Source organism: Myotis davidii, unplaced genomic scaffold (assembly GCF_000327345.1).
Source record: "Myotis davidii unplaced genomic scaffold, ASM32734v1 scaffold436, whole genome shotgun sequence".
In the NCBI taxonomy this organism is placed as follows: Eukaryota; Metazoa; Chordata; class Mammalia; order Chiroptera; family Vespertilionidae; genus Myotis; species Myotis davidii.
Window position 1 is genome coordinate 2,708,169 of NW_006292604.1, and position 12,341 is coordinate 2,720,509.

General features: G+C 38.7%; 1 protein-coding gene and 1 long non-coding RNA gene across 2 annotated transcripts in view; one reads left to right on the plus strand and one right to left on the minus strand.

The window, feature by feature from the left end:
- LOC107183460 overlaps positions 1–796 on the minus strand; it is a 7,632-nt gene extending 6,836 nt beyond the window's left edge. The window contains exons 1-2 of the long non-coding RNA XR_001514250.1: positions 666–796; positions 102–210 (exon numbers count right to left, since the gene is read on the minus strand). This is a non-coding gene — a long non-coding RNA (uncharacterized LOC107183460). The remainder of the gene's footprint in view (positions 1–101; positions 211–665) is intronic.
- Positions 797–1,080: 284 nt separating this feature from the next.
- Positions 1,081–12,341, plus strand: part of ELMOD2 (ELMO/CED-12 domain containing 2) — a 17,830-nt gene continuing 6,569 nt past the window's right edge. Inside the window, exons 1-7 of the mRNA XM_006766062.2 lie at positions 1,081–1,220; positions 2,302–2,450; positions 4,403–4,431; positions 5,398–5,495; positions 7,298–7,427; positions 9,747–9,880; positions 11,835–11,903. Coding sequence (XP_006766125.1) covers positions 2,309–2,450; positions 4,403–4,431; positions 5,398–5,495; positions 7,298–7,427; positions 9,747–9,880; positions 11,835–11,903 — 602 coding nt within the window. The 5' untranslated portion in view covers positions 1,081–1,220; positions 2,302–2,308. The remainder of the gene's footprint in view (positions 1,221–2,301; positions 2,451–4,402; positions 4,432–5,397; positions 5,496–7,297; positions 7,428–9,746; positions 9,881–11,834; positions 11,904–12,341) is intronic.

The following is a 12,341-nucleotide window of genomic DNA, read 5'->3' on the forward strand; positions in this document are numbered from 1 at the left end:
GTGTATGTGTGTGTGTGTATGTGTGTGTGTGTGTGTGTGTGTGTGTGTGTGTGTGTTTTGGTGGGGAGTATTTTTCAATATAAATTGTCCTTTGTACTTACATTCTGCGTTTCCCTTCTTTCTCCTGCAGCCACACTGGCCTTCTTGCTATTCCTCCAATTTATGAAGTATCTTCCTGGTTCAAGGCCCTTGAACTTGCCATTATAGTGTCTAGAATAGAAAGCACTCATAAGGTTCACTGCCTTACTTCATCTGGACACTGCTCAAAAGTCACCTTAACACAGAGACTCCCCTGACTACCTGTATGTAAAAACTCCCTTCCCCATATGCCTTATTTTAGGACCACCTGTCGATAAATATCTGTGTTTATTTACTGTAAGACTACCTTTTGGAAACCTGACTGGTACATAACAGGCAAACAACAAATGCTTAAATTAAGAGATGACTTTTTAAAATCAGTACATACGTTTGTCAAGAAAAACAACCAGTTAAGGAATAAATGTTTGATGAATTAACTGTTAGATGTTTATTATTATAGTACTAAGTCCACGCTTCTTTCCTCAGCATATAGGACTTCCTTATCTGCCACTGATTAGCCACGAGCAAGTTATTAAACGTTTTGTTTCCTCATCCGTAAAGTGGGACCATTCATAATTACAGCTGACCTTTGAACGTGGGGTTGGGGTCCAATATACAGTAGAAAATCCACGTAGAATTTATGTCGGCCCTCCGTGTATGTGAACGGCAGGTGGAAAATACACGGAATGAAGATTCAATGTGGGTGAAAGCTCAATGATAGCTACGCCTGGAGGGTAGAAGCCGCGCACTGTGTCAACTTGCTCAAAAGACCGCGAGAGAAGGATCCAGAGCAGCGCCAGGTGAGACCAATCTGCGGGGCGGGGCGTGCCTCCAGGTAGCCGTTGCTAGGGAACCGTCTAGCGTCCTTTCAATACTTGCACGCGCGCGCCAAAGCAACTCTGCTCGACCTTCTTGCGGCGTTAGCAATTGGTGGAGCACGGACCAATCAGAGGAGGTCGGGGGGCGGGGCAGGGCGGGCAGTGTCTCGGGTAAGGCGTTCCCGTTGCCTCGCTCCCCAATTTCCGGGTCACAGTGCTAGCGGGGAACGCAGTGCGAGTAGCGTCGTTTCCGTTGCCGGCTGTTTGCAGTTGGGGAAACCGAGGCAGACTCCAGCTTCCCCTAGTTCTTCCGCTCCTGTGAGGTGGCTGCTCTTTCTTTCCTCTCGCCCCGTGCTGCTTCCGTGCGGGGGCGCGAGCCCCGCGGTGTCCCACAGCAGAGCCGCGGGGCGCCGGGCCGGCGGGGCTTTGTGCGAGCCGTTCCCTCCCGCTCGCGGGCAGCGATGGAGCCGGGCTCCGAAACGGGCCCTCGGCGCAGCGACTCCCCAGGTCTGGGGAGCTCAGGCGCCGCGAGGCTTGCTCTCCCTCCGCTTGGCAGTTCCTTTGTCTCGATGGGTCACGGTCACGTTCCAGTTCAGCCCATCTCCGATGAGCACCGTTTCTGCTCCGACCTGCGGGGATTTCGAAACTGACAATCTCACAGGCCCTGGTCTAGAGAGGATGTATAAGTGGGAATGTCTAAGGCAGGAAGGAGATGAGCATTTTTGTTTATTGTTAAGTAATTACTCACTCGCATTGCCACCATCGCGCTTCATTTAGGAGCTGAAGGTTTGTCTTATGACATAAAGATTCCGTTTTATTGAAGGCGTAGTTCATTTCCCTCTAGTAATCAGTCCTTCCTGTTGGAAGGAAAATCAAGACTTAGCCAGGATTTGATCTACTCGGTGCTCAATTTGTGTACTTGAGTTTGTAAGCCATGTGTAGTGTTTTTATTTGCTGGCATCACCTGACAGGAATAGATGCAACTGGAATCATCCACAAGAGATTAAGAAAAGCTTATTCCTTATAATAACAATTCTGATACATGGGGTATTTTATTTAATTGTTGTTTAGTTTGGGTTCCTTTTGTTCGTGAACTGTTGAGCCCCAAATCTCAAAGAATGAAAAATTAAAATAAGGAACTGAGAACTTTAAGTAAGTAGTTGTGATTTGACAGTTATTTTTTTTTACAAGTGATAAATTGGCCATTTGACCAGCCATCATTTAATCTAAATAGTATATATTACACCTGTCATTGTTTCCTTAGATTCCTAAAACACTTCTACAGTGGTATAGCATAATAGATATTATAATTTGAGATTTGGTAAGTTGGATAAACAAATTTTTTTTCCATTTTAAAATCCAGTTTAAGGTAATTAAACCTGTCATATATTTCTTTCTCCAGGAAAAAAAAAATGTTTATTTCCTTGTGGGACTTCTTCTATGGGCACTTTTTTCGATTTTGGATGAAATGGCTCTTACGACAGATGACTGGAAAGTGTGAATTGCAGCGAATTTTTGATACCTATGTAGGTGCACAAAGGACACACAGGATAGGTAATGTTATTTGAAAAAGAATAATTAAAACTAATGAATTTTTTACTCTGAATGAATATATTTTTCTCAATATTCAGTGACAGATGCACTCGTGTGTCTTGATCAAGTCACCTAAACTCAGTTTTATAATCATTGGAATCTAGCATTGAATCCTTTCAGCTCTAAAACTACGTGGTCTTGCAGAAAAAGACAGAGATGATTATTTAATTTCCCATCTGTGCGAACAATTACTTCCTCTGGCTTCTGAAATTCATTAGTTGTGCCTTAGATTATAGTTATAACCTATATTTTAGAGAAAAATCTCTAGACTTTTATAAGCCCTTTGAAATTTTTATCCAAGTGATGAGAAAGAGTATCTCTATCTACATCCATTTTTATACTCAGCATCCTTCATCAGTCTTTTAATCTCTTATGTAATTCATGAAAGGACAATACTAGGTATACAGTGATCCCTAGGAATCATTATTCGACTCAAAACATGCACTGTTTAGAACTCTAGCTAGCCAGTAGCCACAGGCGGCGATTGGGCACCTGAAATGTGATTTGAGCGGAAACATAAACTATGCGCTGGGTTTGAAAGACTTCATATAAACCAAGGTTGTAATTGTTCATATTCATTATATGTGGAAATATTTTGGGTATATTGGTTTAATATATTTGGGGTGTGTTGGTTTAAAATAGTAAAATGTATTTTATCTGTTTCTTTTACTCTAACGTGGCTGCTCTAGAAGATTTTCAAGTACACGTGTGGCACACACTTTGGCTTGCATTATGTTTCTATTGAACAATACTACACTAGTACCTTTTGAAGTTCATCAGCTTTCAATGCATAATTGAAAATATTACTTTAAATTAGAACACAGACGAGTAACAAATACGGTGGAGGTCGTTTCTCTTTGGCCAGAGTAAAGAAGGCCAGCGATCGGCCGCAGTTGATGCTCACTGTGTTGAATGGAAAACCATGACTTAACCAGGCTTTCTTTGAATTGAGCAAGGGTGCTTCAGCTAAGAAATCCACCCCTGTAAGATCTGGGGAGTGGGTGTTGGTATCCAAGGCAACATGAAAGGATGACAGACATAAAGAGAGAGTAAGCCTCGGGGCAGCTGGATGATTGAAGTTTGTTTACTTCCTGACTTTTCTCACAACTCTGTGGCTGACTTAAATTATTGCCCGCTCTTTTGATTTGCCCTTTTAACTGTTCTGAGAAGAACAAAGTACCTCTTGATAAGAAATCTTGGCAGCATTGGTGTTTTATAGTGTGTGTGTGGCGAGGGTGGGGGGGGGCATATGTTAATGCTTTACTTTGTGGCAAAAGCATTTTTCTGGAATTTTTCAAATTGCTAAGAAAAAAAATTTTAAGCAAATGTGCCAGAAAAAATTGTTTACTAAACCAATAAAAATGTTACTCATTCTTATTGAAATAGAAAACAAGAATGAAGAAGCTGTTTTGCTATTTGTCTGGTTTGAGGATAGGTAAATAATCTAAAGTCTTTAAATTTTTGCCACTTGTGTTGTTGTTTGATTCAGTTGCTAGCTCCTGAAATGGAAACGCTTACTCCTTCAGGCTAACAAATGAAGAAAATGTAGTAGAGAGCAGTCTCACTTAAGTCTTACCACGAGTTTCTGGGACAGGAGCTGTTCCGAGGTAGCCATGTGTGAATTTGCAGTGGTTAGTACACTTGGAGGTCTGCACAGAAACAGATGACTGGGGAAATTAGGTCGGACTCACCTCTGTGGCTGTGGTATGTTGTGTTGGGTTGAGGATTTTGGAATCATCTAGTTGTCTATAAGGATACTGTAAGGGTGAAATTTTTAAATGTTTGCTATGTTGTTCAAGTCAAAGTACTATCTTCTAGAAAGTAATGTATTATTGGCTTGATATTTATACTCTGACTATGGAGTAATTTACAAACAGTATTTAAGGGATAACGTCCTTTTTTTTTCATTTCAGAAAATTCCTTGATGTACTCCAAGAATAAGGTAGGATCATATCGAGGTGATAATTCCAGAAAATTTAATTGCAAGATAACTTTCCTTTAAAAGGATGCTTCAATTTTAGAATTAATTATTAATGTCCCACCAGAAGAGTCTTTGCTGTATAAAGTATTGAGTGAAATTTTCCCACTTTAGAAGTAATTTTTAATTGTTAAAATATTTCCTCTGCGTGTGTGTGCGTGTGTTTGCGTGAGCGTGTGCGCTATTCATGCACAAAGAAGGTATTTGAATAATTTGTCCTGTTCTTAAGTTTTTGCTTGTTTATTTTGTCTCAAGACTCGATAGTTTTGGGGGAAGCAAGTCTTGGGGGAAAACATTCTTTTAGGCTGTGTCCTTAGGATAGGTTCTTACGCACTTACTTGTTTGATGGAAGGAAGGATCCAATGGACATTTATAGGTTGTATTATTTAAGAAATCTCTTTTGTATGCATAGAGCAAAGACCAGGCATATATGCTACTCTGTTACCGGTGGCTATCACTGGTGGTAAGATTATAAGATTATTTGCGTTTTCTTCTTTGTGTTATTCTGCATTTAAAATTTTTCTGACTTCTGCCTTTAACATTTTTATGCACATATATATATATATATATATTAATATATTTTATTGCTGACACTCTATCCACTGAGCCAAACCAGTCAGGGCTATACATATATTTTTATGTAATTTTTGAATTTTATAAGAAGTGTCTACTTCATAAACACTGTGGTGGTAGCTCATTCGCCAAGAGAACCTGTTCATTTTCAGTTAAGGAAGTCTTCTTCTGAAACATGTTGCTTCTCTTTCAGTTAATTAATTGGTTGAGTGATTTAAGCCCTACTGAAAATTTGAAACAAATTTGGTTTCGGTTTGCATTTAAAATCTGCATTGTAGAGTTGACTAAATACCTCAAAATTTACTGTTCTTTTTCGGCGGGGGATTTTTCTCAATCAGCTGTTTATCGCATCTGTAGGTTTTACAGAAAGCAACACTTGTTGTTCAGAGTGAAGTGGACAAGTGCATAGAAGACATAATGAGAGAAAAGAATATCAACCCGGAGAAGGATGTCAGGTATGCTGTTTGGCAGTGTTCTTTTTTATGATGCGCCCGCATCCTGTGAATGTGGTGATCACACGCAGTTGGAAAGCGTTAGAGCTGGAAGGGCTGTGGAGAGCATCTGATTCCCTGCTTTCAGGGGGTCCCGAGAGGAGAGTGACAGAAACAGATCTAACGCCTGTATCTCTTGGTTCCCTGCCCAGCACTGTTGCCTATTTACCACCTGCCTTTAAGGTAACTTACCATTACCTTCCCAAAGTTACATAACTGCAGCTGCTATGTCCTTCTTCCTTCAAAATTCACTTGCTCTGACCTTCTCCAGGAAGGTCCTCCCTGGCCCCCCCAGTCTGTGTTAGGGCCCCTGCTCTGTCCTGTCACAGAACTCTCCATCATAGCATAAGCCATTGTACTGCAATCATTGATTTACTCTTGTTCTTCCCTAATAAATTTTAAGTTTCATAAGAAAAGGACTTGACTTATTCCATTTTTGAGTTCTCAGGACCAGTACATTGACTTGTAAGTATTCAGCAATTTGTTCTTTAGTCAGCATTTTCTGTGTAAATATAGAGGAAGGAGCATTTTTTTAAATATGTTTTATTGATTTTTTACAGAGAGGAAGGGAGAGGGATAGAGAGTTAGAAACATCGATGAGAAAGAAACATTGATCAGCTGCCTCCTGCACACCCCCTACTGGGGATGTGCCTACAACTAAGGTACATTCCCTTGACCGGAATCAAACCTGGGATCCTTCAGTCCACAGGCTGACACTCTATCCACTGAGCCAAACCAGTCAGGGCAGGAGCAATTTATTTGGGCTGGAACAGGGAAGGGTACCGGAAAGAACTGAGGATAGTGCCACAGAAGAGGTGACATTTGAGCTGGACCTTATTGAATGGGTAGGGAGGACATGCCATGCAGAGGAAGAATGCCACCTGGGCACAAGTGCTGCAGTATCTGGGAATGATCGGGCGTCTTTGTAGCTGGGGCGTTGAACTCGTGCAGAGTGGTGGTTGGAGGAATGGAGTGCTGGACTACATCTCACACTGAGGGGCAGATGTTGTTCTCTGGGTTTTTGGGGTTTTTTTTTCTTTTTTTAAGCAAACAAGCCATATTATCAGATACGTATTTTGAAGAAAATAGAAATTTGGGGATGTGGGAGGCTGGCAGAAGGAATAAGAGAGAACAGTTAGGAAACTTGACTCCTTCAAGTAAGAGATGACAAAGCTATAAATACATCAGCATAAATGAATATATGATGATAGCTGTGAGGGACATTTCAGAGACAGAAAGGATGAGGGTTGGGGATCTTTTGATGTATTGGTGCAGAGAGGAAAGTCAGAGCTCGGAGGGTTCTAGCTTGGGGAACTACTGATTAGTGAGGTCATTAATAGGGTTAGCGACTTGTTAAGAGAAAGCATGTTTCCTCGGGGAGGACAAGCTGTTGTATTTGGGAGAACTGAGATCACCTGTCCTGGACTTGTTTGTTATATACGTATTCTTGGGAAATTCGGTCTGTTGGTGATAATTGGCCGTAAAGATTTGGGAATGTATGAGATTGCCCAGAAAAAGCAGGAAAAGAAGACACAGTTACCAAGCTTGCGCTTCCTACCATGTCTTGTCCTCTTTCTAGATCGTGATTTATCATACACTTCCTGATACTTTATATTAAGTTTTGTGTTTAAGGAGGCTATTGATGCCTATTGTATTAAACTGAAAGCTAGGAAATGGTTTCTAAATAGACTTATGAACCACAAGCTATGGAAGGCATTACGTTATTGTGAAGGAATGATTTTTTATAATAATTTTGTTATTTTCAGTTTTAAAATCTGCATGAAGGCATGCTTACTGCAGATATCCGGTTACAGACAGCTCTATTTGGATGTAGAAAGTGTGAGAAAAAAAACATATGATTCTGATAACCTACAACATGAAAAGCTGCTTCTCAAGGTAGGTTTTGTTTTCTGCATTTGGAGTTAGTGAACACTGCAAAAATAAGTCAGCTAGTAAGGTCTGTGTGCAAGTTCTCGAGGCTTATACAGCCATCCAGTGTCATTGCCCCTTAGAGAATTTTGTTCTGTTGGTGAAAGATTTTTAGTTAACTCTTTTTGTAATTTTCTGATAAGCATCATTAAAGTATATTCAAATAAATGTTATTGTAAATGCTTTTAATTCTGAAATAGATTATAAATATGTAAAAGGAAATCTGTTAGTAATTTAAAGAAGGACCAGATAAAACCCACTCTAATCACTGATTTAGCTTCAGAGCCAGCAGAGTCTTGCCCTGTTTTAAAGCAGGGTCACAGGTCTTTGCATTTTATTTTGGGTAGCAGGATACTTTTATTAGGAGCCCTTTATTCAACAATGCCTGAAGTGGTAGTGAAACAAACAAACAAAAATGTATTTCTGTTCTCAGATTTTCATAAACTTATCAATTTTGTCTGTTTTGTTTGATGATGTGTGGTGTCAAATTTAGAAAATGATTAAGTTTTTTAAACTTTATGTTGCTATCTAACACTTGAAAGCTGTCTTATGTTATGTTATGATAGATGCCTGATATTTTATCTCAGTTTTAAGGAATATATTCAGTTAAAACCAAGTCATATTATTTTCTTTCTTTTAAAGCAAAACACCCTCATAGACACAGACAACAGTATGGTGATTAGCAGAGGGAAAGGAGGCATGGAGGGGATAGAAGAGGTTTAGGGGAGATAAATGGAAAGAGAAGGAAACTTGAGTTGAGATAGTGAACACACAGCACAATAGACAGATGATATAATATGGAATTGTACACCTGAAACCATTATAATTTTATTAACCAATGTCACCCCAATAAATTCAATTGAAAAAGTAAAAAGAAAAACCAAGGAGGGGAAACACAGTAGTTCACATACAACTAACTGGTAAATCTGCTCCCCATTTTGGGAGCAGGGTAGTTGATTAAGGAGTTCCTAATCTCATTAATTAAACAAATCATAGAAACTAACCAAAAAGCATATTGATATTAAATATTGCACCTTTGTTTTTCCTTTAAATGGTTCAGATATTCAAGTCAAGTAGTTCTACTGGGAAAGTCCTAGAGTATTCAAGTTTCTGTTCCTTAACTGGGAAAACCTTCAGTGAGATTATTGAGAGAATAAAATTAAGATAGTGGCCGTTAAGAAATAGGATTAGAGGAAAGACCATAGGCAATTCCATTTAACTGAACCAAGAAAGGCCAAAGAAAAGATAGAATAAATGAAACAATTAACAATTATGATTGCCTAGATAAAGATCTTAAAGTAAAAAACTTGAGAGTACAGATCTGGCACTAAAAATGCTAAAAAAAATTATTAGCAATCTTTAGAAGTGATATAGTAGACTTAAGGAAGAAGTCCCACAAAAAATTAAAGCTATGAAAGTTTATAAAATAGTAATCATATGGATTGAATACTTTCTGTATTACTTCTTCATAATTCCAATCTTAGAATAGAGCCTACTTAAATATATAGTATCAGGGGAAAGGGCCAAGTACATAACACTATTCTCATGGAAGCAGTTTACCAATTCTGTTATATAATATATATGTACTAGAGGCCCGGTGTACAGATTCATGCACCAGTGGGGCCCCTCGGCCTGGCCTGCAGGGATCAGGGGATCAGTGGACCTCCGTGCTGCCACAGCCCCGCCTTACCCGCCAGCTCGTCAGGCTCCAGGCTGCTGTCCGCTTCAGTCCCTCACAGCATGAAGTAGTGCGTGAAGTGGCAGGTGGCCAGCGCACTCGGGCACTCAGGGGGAGTGTCTGCGGGAGAAGCTCTCACCACAACAGCTGTGCTCGCCAGCCATGAGCAAGGCGTCTGGCACCCATTGGTCAGCTGAGCAGCGCTCCCACCTTGAGAATGCACTGACCACCAGGGGGCAGCTCCTGCGTTGAGCATCTGCCCCCTGGTGGTCAGTGCGTGTCATAGCTACCGGCCGGTCGTCCAATCGTCCAGTCGCTTAGGCTTTTATATATATAGTTACTTAGCAAATAAAGACATCTTATTGTTTTAGATTTCTGTGTATTTGTTTCAAAATTTTTATGTCTTTTAAGTTGGAATAAGTATACTACATTTTTATGATAATTGAAAAGTTCTCTAAACATAGTCTTTGTCAAACCTATAATTTGTCTACAAAAGTTGTTTAATTGAAAGCATTTAATTTATTAGTTATATCAGCTATGAGAAGGAAAAAATCTTGGTAACTTAAGAATATCACTATTATTTGTAATATGGAAGCATGTTTGTACAGCTTTGGAATCTTTTAATGCCCACGAAAAAATTGAAGGCTAGAATCTCCAAGCAATGGGCTGACATTGGTTTCCAGGGTGATGATCCCAAAACAGACTTCAGAGGCATGGGCATACTTGGATTAATCAACCTTGTGTAAGTGAAAATAAACTTTCTTTTCTTCTCTAAATGAAATTACATGTAATCTCCAATTTAGTTTCCTACTATCTCTAAACTTTAATAGCTGCAGTCTTAAAAGTATTTACTAATGTGTTGACAACAATAGGAAGACATTGGAAATGTACTCATGTATGTGTGTGTGTGATTTCTTTAATTACCAATACCTTTCTTCTTCCTTTCTCTTTCTGGCCTCCCTTCCAATACCTCCTATGGAATTATTTACACTCTTTTATTACTTTTAATATGTATATATATAGAGATAGATAGATTGATATAGATATATAGATATAGATTGATTGATTTTAGAGAGAGGAAGGGAGATGGATAGAGAGATAGAAACAGGGATGAGAGAGAAACATTGATTGGCTGCCTCCAGTAAGCCCCACACTGGGGATTGATCCTGCAACCCCGAGCATGTGCCCTGACCAGGAATCAAACCATGACATGCTCACACTCAATAACTGAGCCACACTGATTGGGTTTTTATTACTTTCTTTGATCCTCTTGCCTCTCCCCTTTTGGCTGTCTGATTCCATTTTGGGAAATGTAACCAGATAAAATGATAATGAAATCTCTTTACACTTATTCTTTACCATATGTGGCAAGTGATCTAAACTCCAGGCTTTCAGAATCTGTATGGAGTCTCTCTCCTTTTCTTCTTTAATACTTATGCTTGGGCACATATATGTGAAATTGCAAAATATGTAACTAAAATCACAATGATAGCCAGAAATATTCTAGAAAGTAGACTGGAAGATTACTTTTCTCCTATAAGGTATGCAAATGAAGAGATTCTGGTGTGTTGGTCTATCCTTGAATTGTGATTTATAGACTGCAGAATACCTGGAATGGGAACCCTAATGATTAACAAGGTTCCTATAGTTACTATAAAGAAATTAGTCCTGAAATTGAGCTACATTATGGTACAATTGAGGAAAAGTAGAGAAGGGAAAATCTGGTTAGAAATTTGTATACTTTATGAAAATTTCAGTGATTGTGCTCTAAAATTTAAATAAAACATGTAAACCTTCATCAACATCCAGTCAGTCATCATATATGTCCATGTGTATGACTCCTAATGCACTATGAGGTGATTCAAAAGTTGAACAGGCTGTGGCTGGTTTGGCTCAGTGGATAGAGTGTCGGCCTGTGGACTGAAGGGTCCCGGGTTTGATTCCGGTCAAGGGCACATGCCCAGGTTGTGGACTTGATCCCCGGTAGGGGTCATGCAGGAGGCAACCGATTGATGATTCTCTCTTATCATTGATGTTTCTATCTCTCTCTCCCCCTCTCCCTTCCTCTCTGAAACCAATAAAATTATATTTTAAAAAGAGTTGAACAGATTTGGTCTCTACATTTAAGAATGCAGAGGTTGCATGAGTTGAAGCCAACAGGATGGATGAGCCTACAAAGAGATAGCTTTATCTGTTTCTCCTAATACTTCTGTGTTTTATGGCCAGAATTTTAGTGCAAAATGGAGTTTATTGACATTCTTCAGTTGCACTGAAAGTAGCATTAAACAATACAGACTTAAGTTGTCATAGAAGGAATAAGCCCACGTGAAAGGAAGAATGTCCTAACAGGTGCGCATTGACTATTTTATAGAAAATTTAGAGCAAATAAAAAGAATTCCAGACTTTTTTAAGGTAGGTATAAAGTCTTTTGTTAGTTCACTTATATGTTAAAAAGAATCTTAAAGCCTTGTCAAGGGTCTGTGGCCTGTGTTAGAGAGGCCTGATAGTTCAGAATTAAATTTTGATTGATTCAACAGCATTCTGAGTCACTAATATGATTTGGGATGGAAATTGATTGGGGTGATTGTGGCAGTACTAGGAATTTCATTTTGACAGTAACTTTTTAAAATTGCTTCTGGGCAGCTCCAATTTGAATGACTTCTGTTAATCTCATTATTTTTCATAAACTTTTTTAGGTACTTCAGTGAAAATTATACCAGGGAAGCTCATCAGATTCTTTCCCGTTCAAATCACCCAAAATTAGGGTAAGCCAGATGTATTAAAGAAACTATAAGCTCTCTAATTTAAGTTGGTTAGATCATCTGATTTGAAAGTATTTTGAGTTATTTTTAAACAAATTTTGTATGTATTTAAATATTTTTCATCACAAGATTTAGTTTAAAAATGGGGATAAAGGACCTTTATTAAGATTTTTTGCTTAATAGATTTGAAAATAGACATAGGAAATAGTTTTGAAATAGGAATAGGACTATGAGAAATAGCTTTGAAATTTGTGCCATGAAATGCAAATAGAGGTCATATTATTAGCTTTATCATATAATATTTTATTTTTATATTCCAGTGATACGTATTTTTTAAAAAACATTATAACAATATTACATCATAAAAATAAATATCCTGATAATAAAAGAGAAAAGTCAGATTACCCAGTGTATTTTAGAAATCAATGAGAAAATATATAT